This window comes from Lytechinus variegatus, chromosome 12 (assembly GCF_018143015.1).
Source record: "Lytechinus variegatus isolate NC3 chromosome 12, Lvar_3.0, whole genome shotgun sequence".
Classification (NCBI taxonomy): domain Eukaryota; kingdom Metazoa; phylum Echinodermata; class Echinoidea; order Temnopleuroida; family Toxopneustidae; genus Lytechinus; species Lytechinus variegatus.
The window spans coordinates 17,139,494-17,153,299 of record NC_054751.1 but is presented as its reverse complement, the minus strand read 5'-3'; the positions used below and the strand labels follow the sequence as shown (position 1 = coordinate 17,153,299).

General features: G+C 35.5%; 1 protein-coding gene across 1 annotated transcript; it reads left to right on the top strand.

The window, feature by feature from the left end:
* The first annotated feature begins 2,550 nt into the window (after positions 1–2,550).
* Positions 2,551–12,415, top strand: LOC121424664 (nucleolar protein 16-like). Its single transcript, XM_041620402.1, has 5 exons — positions 2,551–2,725; positions 8,590–8,698; positions 9,502–9,589; positions 10,053–10,159; positions 11,120–12,415. The coding sequence occupies exons 1-5, from the start codon at positions 2,625–2,627 to the stop codon at positions 11,270–11,272; spliced, it is 558 nt and encodes a 185-aa protein (XP_041476336.1). The 5' UTR covers positions 2,551–2,624; the 3' UTR covers positions 11,273–12,415.
* Positions 12,416–13,806: the final 1,391 nt, after the last annotated feature.

Sequence of the window (13,806 nt, the reverse complement as noted above, 5' to 3'; positions counted from 1 at the left end):
ATGTGCCATTCCTGTATAGTCTATCTTGCAACTGTGTCTGATTAAACTATACCATTACCTCCAAAATACATTGATTATCAATATTCCAAACCCACCCTACATTATGCTGGTGCAGAATTATTAATTATTTTAGTAAAGAGAGTACAATATTGCTCCAATATTTCTTTCCTACGAAAGCTGTTTTTTACACATATGTAGCCCATTTTACAAAAACTATGCACTTCCTCTGCGATAAAAAGAGTGATAAAAAAATTTGAATTAGCTGTGAGACTTGTCAAATGCATAATCAGAATTTTCAGCAAGGATTCATATATCTGTGGAAAAAAACTATCCAAGCTTGGCAAATAAACAATTACCGGTAAATGAACTCTGCAAGATGATAAGTCTAGTTATAAGTACACCTAACATTTTATTTCATCACGGGTGGGTTATGGTAAATTCCGTCTCATGTATTAAGCGTAGCAATATTAAAGCTATTCTGTTTTCGACTTTTTTAGTATGCAGGCCTCTTGTATGAGATATGTACATAATATTATATGCACTATAATATCCTTATGATATTATATTGAACCATTCTATCCTGTAACTGCTGCCATCCTATGGAAAAATACTGGTTGTATGCATACCTAGTACAATGATTCCAAAATCGGGATCTGTCCTCTCTTTGTGTGATATTTGGGTTCACTATGCCACTATGCCGTCCTTACACACATATGCAGATAGTTTATTTTACAAATACCATTGTATAGTATCAATTATATAGGTTTTGTACAGTTTGTATTCATTGTACATAATATGGATTAACTTTATACATGTTTATGGGTGTTAAATCTATCTATGTTCGATATGAGTTTGCAAATGTACAAATTTGAAAAGTAAAGAATAAAAAATATTAAGAAAAACTGGCTGGTAGTTTGTGTCTTTCTTTTGTAATAACAAAAAATCTAGCTTGCTAAGCCATTCATGCAATAATTGTGATCCTTCATCTTTATTTATTTTCTCTTATGAGAAAGATACCTAGAGGATTTATTTTCAGTTCTGTCAATGGTACTGGTTTCCTTATCAGAAATAAACAAATATTTTTTTATTTTTTTGCCCTTCATTTATCTATTCTAAATACTTTGATATCCATTTTTGGTTCCAAGCTTTCCTTGGCACATAGCCTTTCAAGTTTATGTACGGCTGTTTTTAAAACTTTGCTATTCTTAAAGCTATTCTTAATCTTAACATATTCAAATGATAAACTACATAGTTTTTTTTCGCAGATTTCATTTTTAAATGGTTTTCTTTGTTGTTAAAACATAATCACACAGTATTACACTTTGTAAAATTGCAGTGCTGGAATTTTCATGTTGAAAACTTTATAGGCATTATTTACAAATAAAACTATGAAAGGCGAATACACTGTTAAGCGAAGGCATGAAAGTCTACGAGTGCATATAACCTTGTGTAATTATTGGTTTGTCATAATCCTCATTGAGAAATCACTTTTTCTACTTATTTGATAACCCAAGCCATGCACCCCCCGCCCCCTTCCCTCCCAGTATGAAGACACAATGGCAATCCATTCAGGCAAGCGTATAGGGGATGCATGCCCCTGATCAAGAGTGCACTAATTAAAACCAAGAAAATTGCTTCCCCCATCCTGGATCCACCACTGGAAAAGGTTATGACTTTTATAGTCAACACCCCCTCCCCCAGCGCCGCCTATCTTAATCTACACTCTCCCTCCTCCCTCTCTTTCTCAAAAATATTCTAATACAAATATAATTACAATGAGAAATTGAAATGCTGAGACATAAAGGGGAGGATAGCAGATTTTATATTAAAAGGAATATTAGATTTAAAATGATTCATTAACCGATAGAATGAAAAAAATAAAAGCTGTCGATATGCATGCTATAAATCATTTTACATTAATGGGTGTTCAGTTATGCAAAGGCTTTAGTAGAGTATAGCCCCGGGAGTATAATGATGCTATTTTGTGAATACAGCCTAAATATGCCTTATCAAAACTGTGCCCCGTCTTACAAAGAGTTACGATTGATCCCATCAACCCTAACTCTATGGAAATCCGGCGACAATGTCATAATTTTTTATCCAGGAAATCTGCACCATGTCCTTTGTAAACAAAGAGAAGCACATGAGTTTCCAAGAAAACGATGAACCTTTGATATAAATAAATAGGTAGAAAATCTTTTGAACAAACATGCATTGTAGATGTTCACTGCTGGCTTTCCATAGTTGTGGTTGATTGGATCAATCGCAACTCTTTGTAAGACATTGACGGCCCTGAAGTTTCATTGATATATATTTTTTTTTTATAACAAACGTGGCATTTTCTAGTTTTACATTATTTCGTTGAAACAGTTGTAGGCCACAGCATGAATATGAATATGAGCATGGAATTGTCTCCCTAACCCCCTAACACTTCCTCAATTGATATGAGCACCAGATATAGATATGTGCGAGAGCTCTAACATTACTTAGGCCTATTCTGTCCATTATTTCCATGACATTTTGTTACGTTAACTATACCATTACTCGCACGTGCTAATTCTGATTTCTGAATTCTGCAGAGTCTGGCTTACGTTATTGGATTTTGAATTAAACTTTCCGTCGAAATGGCGAAAACAAAAGCTGCCAGACAACGAAGGAAATTTAAATATTCAGCTAACAGGAGGAAGATGTGGAAAAAACAGAAGAGGCTTCCACATATCGATTGGTAAGCAATTATTTAAAATGAGTCGTTGGTTCCGTAGATCCGATCGTGAATGGGTGGCCGGTCTGCGGTGTCCGACCGGGGAGTTTCCGCGGGGAAGCTTCCAGCAAATGGTGTCGGGAGTTCTTGACTAGGTCTTCGTGCATTTTATCTTGTTCATGGACATGGTGACGAGCAGGGTGACCAGCTTTCACAAAATGAAATACGGGGCAATCAACAGCCGGGTCGACTGAGCTGAGCCAGGTCTTAATTAAAATAATCAACAAAGTCCTCCTTAATCACTCATTCAATGAACAAGGTTATATTTAGGCCTACTTATAATTATAACCTTGTTCTCAGTCTCACTCACACAACATGCGAGGTTAGTAGGCATAATCGTGATATAGTCCCCAAATCCAAAAGTGGGGATTATTAGATTCACACCTACTAGAACGCATGAAAATCACTTCCTTTCTCCAGAACACAGTCCCCAATTGCAACTCTCGCACAACAATGTGGCAGGATGATAACACACGTACACACAAATGAAACACACAGTATATAAACACTAGGGTTCTCTCCCTAATATATACTCGTGATACAGTCCCCACTCAATGGGAAATCAAGTTCGATTTTCACGGCGGTGGGGACAGTTTAAACAGTATAGTATACTCGTGATCCAGTCCCCACGTTATGGGATACACAGTTCGCTTTGTACGCAGTGGGGACGGTTCCAACAGTATAGCTATACTCGTGATACCATCCCCACGCTGTGGGATACACAGTTCGCTTTGTACGCAGTGGGGATAGCTCCAACAGTATATATACTCGTGATACCGTCCCCCCACAACATCAAAGCGTGCTCGTTCAACAAGAGGATGGGGACAGTTTCCCGCGATGCAACGTGACAAGGATAAAACAGATTTGGGTATGGTTGCGGAAGTTGGGGGAGGGATGGGGGGGGGGGGGGGGGGGGGCGGGCGGGGGAGGGGGGGAGGACTTCAGCCCCTTCCTTTTTCCAAACATAAACGTAAAAATATGACCATAAGATTGTGATTTACTGTGCATTTTCAGTTTCCAATGTAATGCACTTTACCCATGAATGTGATAATTTTTGATCGCCCACAAATGCCTTCATATGAAGCACAAAAGTGCAAAGTCTTTTTCCAGACCCGGTTAATTAAAAAAATTGTGATATAAGTTCAAAGTCTTTTTTCCAGACCCGTTTGTTTTAAAAAATTGTGATATAAGTTCAAAGTCTTTTTTTTCCAAGACCAGAGTAAAAAAGTAACAAAGGCCCACATGGAAATATAGCGTAGTCTTTCACCCAGACCCAGATCTTTGAAATAAAAATGAATACTACTACTAATGAATTAATAATAATAATAAAAAAATATTTATGTCGAACAACATGGACATATAGTGTAGTCTTTCCTCCAGACCTAGTTGAAAAAAAATTGTTAAAAACACAAGACATAAACCTCGCAATCTTATCAACATTGAATAGCACGGAAATATGGTGTAGTCTTTGCTCCAGACACAGTTATTTCAAAATAGGAAATCATGGGAAACAATAATAATAATAATAATAATAATAATAATAGCGGCATATTTACCCAGGGTAGCCACTTCAGTTCCGAAAACTGTTCTCCCAGTGGGCCCTGCTACAAGTTTTAAGATTAAAGTTATGCTTAATTTGTATTCTTAAGAGAACTGGGTGTGGGGTTAAGACAAGACTCTTTAATTTTTATTCCACTGGAATATCATTATTGTATCTTAGTTTGGACAGATTTTTGAAACAACCGGGTCTGGAAAAAAGACTTTGGACTTGTATTATAATTTTTAATTAACCGGGTCTGGAAAAAGACTTTGCACTTTTGTGCTTCATATGAAGGCATTTGTGGGCGATCAAAAATTATTACATTCATGGGTAAAGTGCATTACATTGGAAACTGAAGATGCACAGTAAATCACAATCTTATGGTCATATTTTTACGTTTATGTTTGGAAAAAGGTAGGGGCTGAAGTCCTTCCCCCCCCCCCCCCACCCCTCCCCCAACTTCCGCAACCATACCCAAATGTGTTTTATCCTTGTCACGTTGCATCGGGAAACTGTCCCCATCCTCTTGTTGAACGAGCACGCTTTGATGTTGTGGGGGGACGGTATCACGAGTATATATACTGTTGGAGCTATCCCCACTGCGTACAAAGCGAACTGTGTATCCCATAGCGTGGGGACTGGATCACGAGTATACTATACTGTTTAAACTGTCCCCACCGCCGTGAAAATCGAACTTGATTTCCCATTGAGTGGGGACTGTATCACGAGTATATAATAGGGAGAGAACCCTAGTGTTTATATACTGTGTGTTTCATTTGTGTGTGTTATCATTTTGCCACATTGTTGTGCGAGAGTTGGGGACTGTGTTCTGGAGAAAGGAAGTGATTTTCATGCGTTCTGGTAGGTGTGAATCTAATAATCCCCACTTTTGGATTTGGGGACTATATCACGATTATGCCGGTTAGTAATACTAACCTCGCACAACGCATGTGGTTTCATAGTGGACTTTGACGTTTTCATTCATCACACTAATGTGAGGGAATGAAAAAGGCCAAACGTTTCAGTATTTCTCCACTATCGTATTCTTATTTTAATGATTTAATTTTAAGTTTGTTTTAAAAATGAATTGGAAATTATTTATAAAAGTGTTTTTATCGCTTACCTCCAAGTCTCAACCAGGATACTCCATTCAATCCGTCCTTAATACTGCGGTGGAAAGTACGCAAACAATCAAGCAATTTTTCGTATCGAACATTCTCAATTCAAGTCGTCAGCGCATAATAGGAAATTGTACCAAAAATCAACAGGTTGCATCTCATGTATATACTTTTTTGGTAAAGTACGCCATCTTTTGACAAGATGATGATGAAAGTGGATTGAACGAGCAAAAAAATAATGCTGATCGCCTAGAATGCAGCTAGCTTGCAACACCGTAAACAAAGGTACGGTAGGCACTTAAGAACCAAGTTTGAAAGGACACTCGTAAAATTACGTCACTGTCGAGATGAATATTCATTAGATCGTGGTCGTGCGTGTTCAATACAAACTCTCTGCATGCATGCACTCAGTGTGTATTGAACACGCACGACCATGATCTAATGAATATTCATCGGCGAGAGTGACATAATTTTACAAGTATCCTTTCAAACTTGGTTCTTAAGTGCCTACCGGATTGTGAATAATATAAGGATGTAGAAAGAAAATGATAGAAAAGAAAGTTCTTTTCTATCATTTTCTTTCTACATCCTTAATTCTATCCTTCTTGCTTGCCTTTTTTGTTCCATCTATCTTTATTTCCAATCCTTCCTCGCTTTCTTTCCTGATCCTTTCTCTCTCTTCATTTTTTCTTTCTCTTATATTTCCATTTCTATTTCCTTCATTCTTTCTTTCCTTAAACTTTTTTCTTCCTTCTCCCTTCCTCTCCTTTTTCTTTTGTTCTTTCTTTCTTACAATTATTTTCTTTTTTGTTCCAAGAAAGGAAGAAAGAATGAACGTCAAAGGGAAAAAAATCCAATCATCTAACAAAAATCTTAATGATATTTGGGGATGGGGGGTTAAATATATTTTAAGAATTGTTAGAATGCTAAAATCTTTTAGAAATGAATAAAATTTCATAAGTGCAGCATTGTAAAACTTAAAATTTCGATGAAACATCGCGGCATCACTCACAGGCATCTCTCATCCCATTACAACTCCACACCGATCACAACAAGACTCAAAACTGAAAACTCAATAACTTGCTCCTCTGACTACATCACCGATTAAATCAGTAATCTGATGATCCATTACAATTATAAAAAATTCCCTCCGATTTTGTGATTATTTTGATGAAAAACTGCTTCACATGTGAGATTGTTTGCACTATTGACATTCTGCTCCTATCCTACATGTACATGCCTACATGCATAGTGTGTGTTTGTGTGTAGATCGAAGAAAATAAATTTGTTTGCAATATTGGTTAGCAAGAAAATCACTGCAGAACTTGCAAAAGTTTACAGTAATCAATTTTATTGCTGTCTCTGCTTCACCATCTGTTGGTTATTTGATGAAAATTCTTCACCTTTCTATGTATTAATTATATTTTGTTCAATATTTTGAAATACGGGAGTTAGTTTCTCCCAAAGAAGAAGCAAAAAGAGACATTTTGGGGGCATTTTATAGTCCTTTATAAAAGGGAAAGTTGTTCACATGTGACATCACACGTCCTTGTCGCATTTCCAATGGGAGGATCTTCACGGCATTAGTGATTGCAATTTTCAAATGCTCATAACTTTCTCATTATTTGTCTGATTTTTCTCAAACTTTTTTTGTTCTTATTCATTGATTTTTCTGTTTCGACACAAGTCTACTTGTTCTAAAGGTTTCATTCCCATTTAACTCGTTATTTGTTATCAAATTTTGATCCATTTTCAGCATTTTGCTCTCTGAATTTTACTCTATTCACTGAGATATAAATATCTTTAGACCGGAGCATCCCTTTAAAGACTTTCAAAAAGTCTCTGATGTAATTACTTGGAGATAATCTCCCACATCGTTGACAGTCTTCCACATTGGCTTTGCGCCTCTACTACTCTAGTATCATGTTTATTATGAGATAAGCTGTAACTCAGAGCAGCGAAGGGAGAAATGAGAGTATAGCCTTCGTTGGTGTTTGTCCTTGAAAAGTTGATATTGGGTACCAACTTCTGAAGTTCTGAGTTGGTTTAAAGGAATACAAGAGCAGCATTTTGGTCAATAAATGGCGATGGTATTTATTAACTTTTCATAGTTGATAATATTTCAGTTATATTATGTTACCTCAATATCTCAACATGATCATAAAATCAGGCATTATCAATTCTCAATATCACATAATTTTTATGATATTAAAATATCGCCCAGCACTTTCGTACAATGAAATACAAAAGAAATAGTATGTGAAACCATCTGCTCTCATTATTAATTCTGTGTTGTGCATCTAAATGTTGTCTCAAATCCAAATGCATTCTGGTGTAGATTTCCAATTTGCCACACAATTTCTGCCCTTACAGTATGTTTAAACTTGTAGTTGATCTCTGCCATGTACATTAAGATATTTCGAGATGTAAATTATATTAATATGGTGAACTGTGCTTGGCACACTTTAAAGCCTGTGTATAGCTTTGGTAAAGGGTCAATAATGTGATTGATAATCGAATATCATCTAATATGACAGTCTTACTGAAGCGTAGAGACCGTTAGATATTTTTCCAACTGCACTTCTCTGAGAAAATTTCAAATATTCAATTCTTGGATATATAGCGCCCTCTCTCGGTGATGCTTGTTTTAAATTAAAAAAAATGGGCATTCAAGCACTTATCTTATAAATTTAGTGATTAGATATCCAAAAGTTACAGACAAAGAACATATCTTGAAAGTTTCAGCCCATTCCATGATTTGGAATAGGATTTAATTGAAAGGCAAAAACACACAGATATTTTAATTTGATCGGGTGACGTTAAATTTAAATTTAACTCGCAAAATTTATCCTGTAAAACACATTTTCATTTCATATCCTCCACATCATAACTGTTATAGGGCATATCCATTCATATTAGCTAGCAATGAATTGGAATAGTGATAGGTGCATTTTGGTGGATTTACCAAAACTATACACAAGCTTTAACCATTCCAAAGTAATATTCATTACTTCAATGTGACGTTTGACAATGATTTTGACTTCTGAAACTGTTTTCTATAATTTCTTAATCTTCTGAAATCTGAATCCATCTGTATATAGCACAACAAAATTCAGATTCAGCAGGTAAAGTAGAAAACTCTAAAATTTTCATTGTGATTTATTTTTCAGTGAGCCTGTTAAGGCTGCATGGGACAGTAAGAAATCCGTGAGGGAAAACATGAGAGCCATGGGATTATCATCGGATCCTAACAAGACTCTTCCCATTAAAACAACTAAGGTAAGTTGATCCTCATCACAACCCTTATGATCGGTCTGTGGTAGTATTAGCATTCAAAAGATAATGCAAATTAGTTGAGTTTTTTGCATTTTACTGAGCAGTAATTTCTCTTACTGATTCTTGAGGTGAAAAAAGCCTTTGCATTCTGGACTGTACCTATCTATTGCACATCTCCTTGATTTCACTTTTGCTATCAGTAATTCTCACCTAAAGTTGAGATGATCAGCAGCGCAGTGTAGAGCCGCAACACCGTCATGAGCTGTTGATAATGTGATATGAATCTTCTGAACCCAGCTTGGTGTTTGAGCTTCATACAGCAGCTCAACACCAAACCTCATTATTATCATCCACATCAAATGTTGTACCATTGTCAGTGTGACAACAATAATAATAATACTGATATCTTATTGAGTGCACACACCGTCCAGAGACGCTTGTGGCGCTAGTGCAGCAACAGTTCCTTTTGATGCAACTATTTTATACACTTTGTTAACAACTACAAATATCGATATAAATTGAAATCTTAAATCACTACAAGTACCATCCTGCATCATCACCACTGAAATTCCCAGCTACATACCATATACTACTATCAGTATTGTCATCACCTTTATCATCATCATCATCATCTTTACCACCACCATCATCATTGTCACCATTCCTACCATCATCATCATCACCATCTCCACCACTACCATTATCACTGTTATCGTCCCCACCACCACCACTACCACTTTCCTCATCATCATCATCAGTATTATTTATTCTTGTTATTAATTAGTGACTTTGTATCAATTCCATAGGAGAGGCTTGCCCCTGTCAATCTCGATGACTCTATGGATGTTGATGATAAAGTTACCCGTCCTTCAGGCAATAAGCAGGTTATCAAAGGTAAATGTTTGTCATCTACAACATAACTTTGACTGAATGACCTTTTATAAAGTCAAACCCAAAGTATCCTTATCTCTTGTGGAAATGGCAGTTTTAGTATTTTTTCAGGAAGTGACAGGTAAATATATTTTGCTGTCAACTACAAATGACTTTTCTTACAGCTTTTGTGAAATCACAGAATTCAGAAAAAAAATAATAATATTGTACGGATTCATACCACTGATATTTTGGCAATTTAACTAATCTGTATGCGACCACCTGATAATAAGTGTTTGCCACACATTTCTTTCATCACATATTCACAAGTCTTGTGGATGTCTCTACACAATTATAGCTTGTCATAACAAGGATTCCAGTAGCTAACAATAATTAGTGAAAATCACTGATATTTATCCTCATCTATACTCAAGTGCCTACTAGGATATGAATTCAATAAGCTTGTTTTCTCCTCATTCCTATTCAGAACTTGAAGCCATAGCTGATATGCCCACCAAGAAGAGAGAAAGAATCTCTGACCCTATGATGATGTATTGCGCATACATGATGGACAAGTATGGTACTGATTATAAGGTAAGTAGACTACAGTCCAGGCAATATCTGTTTAATATTGGCTTTATGATAAACTTGCAATGCTTGCCACAGCTCTGATCCGTCAACGTTCATTGAAAAAAACACCCAGCTAGCACGTGCATCATGCAAGCTAGCGTAGATACAATTCTATGTGATTATGCAGCTTATAAGCAATGAGAGAAGTCTCCTTTAATAGTGAATATAATACTGGCTTTTACGATACACACACTTCTATTCACTATACATTGTGACATCAAAACCTAGAATATAACAATTTCTGATCCTTGCAGCTATGACCATGTGATGGCATATTGACCTATCACAGATTTAAATCTCCCTATCATATTTGTTGTGTTTTGGTTTCAGTGGATGAGGTAAACTATACTCTCATTATGAATGAAGATATTCTCTTTCTTTTTATTTGCTTCAGAAGGATATCTACATTCAAATCACTTTAGGGGCCCGTTTCATAAAGCTGTTCGTAAGTTACAAATGACTTAACCCATGACTGGTGACCATTTCTTGTTCTAAATGATATTCCTATGAAACTGATTTAGCGCCTAAGAACAGGTTCCAGTCGTGCGTAAAGCTGTGCGGAACTTCACGAAAAGCTTTATGAAATCCCACCCAGAAATGTTACTATGTCTGATCAGTTTCACCAATGTAATTTGCAGAGTATCAGATTTTGCAAGTGTTCATTCCTTTCAAAAGAGAGTAGACAATAATTGTTTTGTATATTTTGTCAATATTGAATTACGTAAGTATACATTTTCTACACAATCTTTTTTTTGGGGGGGTTAATTCACCAGGTTTAATTTAAAAATAATCATATGTCTAATTTATTCTCAGTAACCATTTTTTTTTCAAAGGACAGTGGTGCAAAAAGTTTATGTATGCTTTCAAGATTAATGTAGATATTTCCAATTGTAATTCATGTTTTTCTTTTTCTCTTGATATTAGGCAATGGCCCGGGATGTTAAAAATTACTACCAGGACACTCCAAAGCAGATCAAGAAGAAGATTGCGTTGTTCAAGAGCTGTAAAGTTCAGTATCAAGAGTACCTCGCCAAGAAGTCGGGTGGACAAGATACAGAGGATGTCACCATGAGCTGACATGTGAGGATAATTAATTAGACATGACTTTAGTTCAAGAGAACAGACTTATCAACAGGTGAGGACCACATCCAGGACACTCAAAAACAATCAAGGTTACATCTTTCAAGAGCTGCAATAAGCAAAGTGCAGTATCAAAGGGCATGGAATGAAGAAGTCCGGAACAACTGTACAAATATGTCTCTGAGCTGGTATGACAGGATTCGGGACTATCAGAAGCATTTTGTCTCTTCGGGATAACAGCTTATTCGGAGTGCAATGCAGATTTTCATCTATTGTTGTCAAATCTATTTTGGCCTTCGAATCCCATTTGGATTGAAGTCTACAGAAGAAGCACCAATCTTTTATTCTTGATATGGTAGCTTCTATTTTTTACCATGATGGGCCCATGATAAAAGAAACAAGTTAAATGTCAGCAGAACAGCTAATCCTCCCATGTCAGAGGCTAAAGGTTTGAAGACAGACAGATTTCCTCATTTGTAAGGTGTCTTCTTGTAATTCTCTGTTCTCTTTAGTTTTTTGCTTTTGCTATTTTCTAAGCACCTTGTGCATTTGATCAAAATGGTAAAGATGCCTTATAGATATAAATATTCTTAAACTAAAGCCTTTTATTTATTTTTTATTTGGGGGGGGGGGGTTGGTGCGTGTAGCTCTTTCCTCTTTCGCATTTTGATATTCAAGCATATTCGATAAGCATGCATACAGTAGACACCGATTCATTGACAAGAAAGTATTTTACCACATGCTATTCTTGATATTTCTGTGGTTTAATTTCTTATAGTTAAGATTAAGATTAGAAATTTATTTTGTGCAAAGACTAGAATTGTAGTTATTTGGAATACAAAAAGATTTCTCTGTTAATGATGTTTCCCCTTCAAAAGTGTCCAGTTCCTAGAAATCCATTTTACGGTAATATTTTTATTTTGACTTGAGAGAAAGGCATTATATACTTATTCATTTTATCTTTTTTGTCTATGAAATGCCCTGTTGGAATATTATTGAAATAATATTCAAGTGTATTCTTGTCACTTATTCATATTTTTCAACTGAACTCTCAAAGACGATGTGAACACAGATTGTAAGTTACATGCAGTGAAAAACATTTATTGCTATAAATAAAATATGTCCAGTGCTATATTGTGATACATGCAGCAAGTGAACCATGATGTTAAACAGTGTACATAATACAGAGATGTGAATATAATGTGTGAAAACCTAAACAAAGAATTTTAAAATACATACATGTCTTGGTAAAGTACACCCATACCTTGTAAAGAAACAGCACTGAAGCACATGTGATGATTAATCATTACTAAAAGGGGAAAATGCCCCAATACTCTATTGATCTTCATTTATAGAAAATTACTTTCCTTTAATTTGATAATTTAAAGGTACATGTAAATGCCAGTTTTTGTAATGAGTTCGTACAGAATCCAATGAAATGACCACCAAAGTGTCTGTTTGTATAAATAAAGAATATGTGCCAATGGATTCTGTAAGAAATTGTGTAATTGCTGAGAAATTAGCAAATAAACACAGGATTCGGGTCAAGCGTCGGGCACGACATTCAAAGCAATAATAATACACTGTCCCACGTGCGCTTATCTGTGTTGATCTTCAGTGTGAATATTATTTTTCAGCGTAGATTTCAAGATTTCACAAAGTTCCGTTTATGTGACTGTACCAGATCTAGATCCTCGATGATATACTGACAAGCCAGGTTTTACAGACTTTCTCATGAAATCAGTGTTTACTGCAACTACTGGCATTTCTCTTTTAGCAAAAATACTATTTATGAAAAATGATTTTCAATATGGTAGCAAGGTTCAAGCTCCCATACACATACATTCATGTCTTGTAAAGATTGAGTTTTATAGTCATACTGTGTCTGAGAAATCAAGAATTCATTTCTGACGATCAATATTTCACTTTATACATGAAATTCATGCAATATATATGTATTTTCGTATATATGTGTAAGCTTAATCAACATTATTTGTACATGTATGTGAAGAGCCTTAAGATTAACGTACATTGTACATGGATAATTTCATTCATGAATAAAATACAAAACAGATCGGAGGAGCATTTCATGAAAAGTTTTGTCAGTCATTTTCACTGACCAATTTGCTCTCAGCCAATCAGATGCAAGTATTTACAGTAGCTTATAACAGTAGTCAGTAGAAATCACTTGCTATTTGTTTTGTGAAATGCTCCTCAGGTGCAGACTCTACATCAGGATTCACAATACCATATGCTTTCCCCTTTCTAAACAAAAATAAAAGTTGCATAAATATTGATATATGGACGGAGTAAATTGTAATTGCAAACAGTTAAAATGATGTGCACATTAATGCTCAATTTCTTAAGAATATGAAATCATTAACTGGCTTTTCAAGTATGCGAATAGAAACTATAAAGTTCCATAAGTTTGCACACATTTTAAAACTTTCTTCAAATACTTATAGATAATACTATTGTACATATTAATATAATACCATTAAATTATTACACACTACTGGGGATGTTGCATA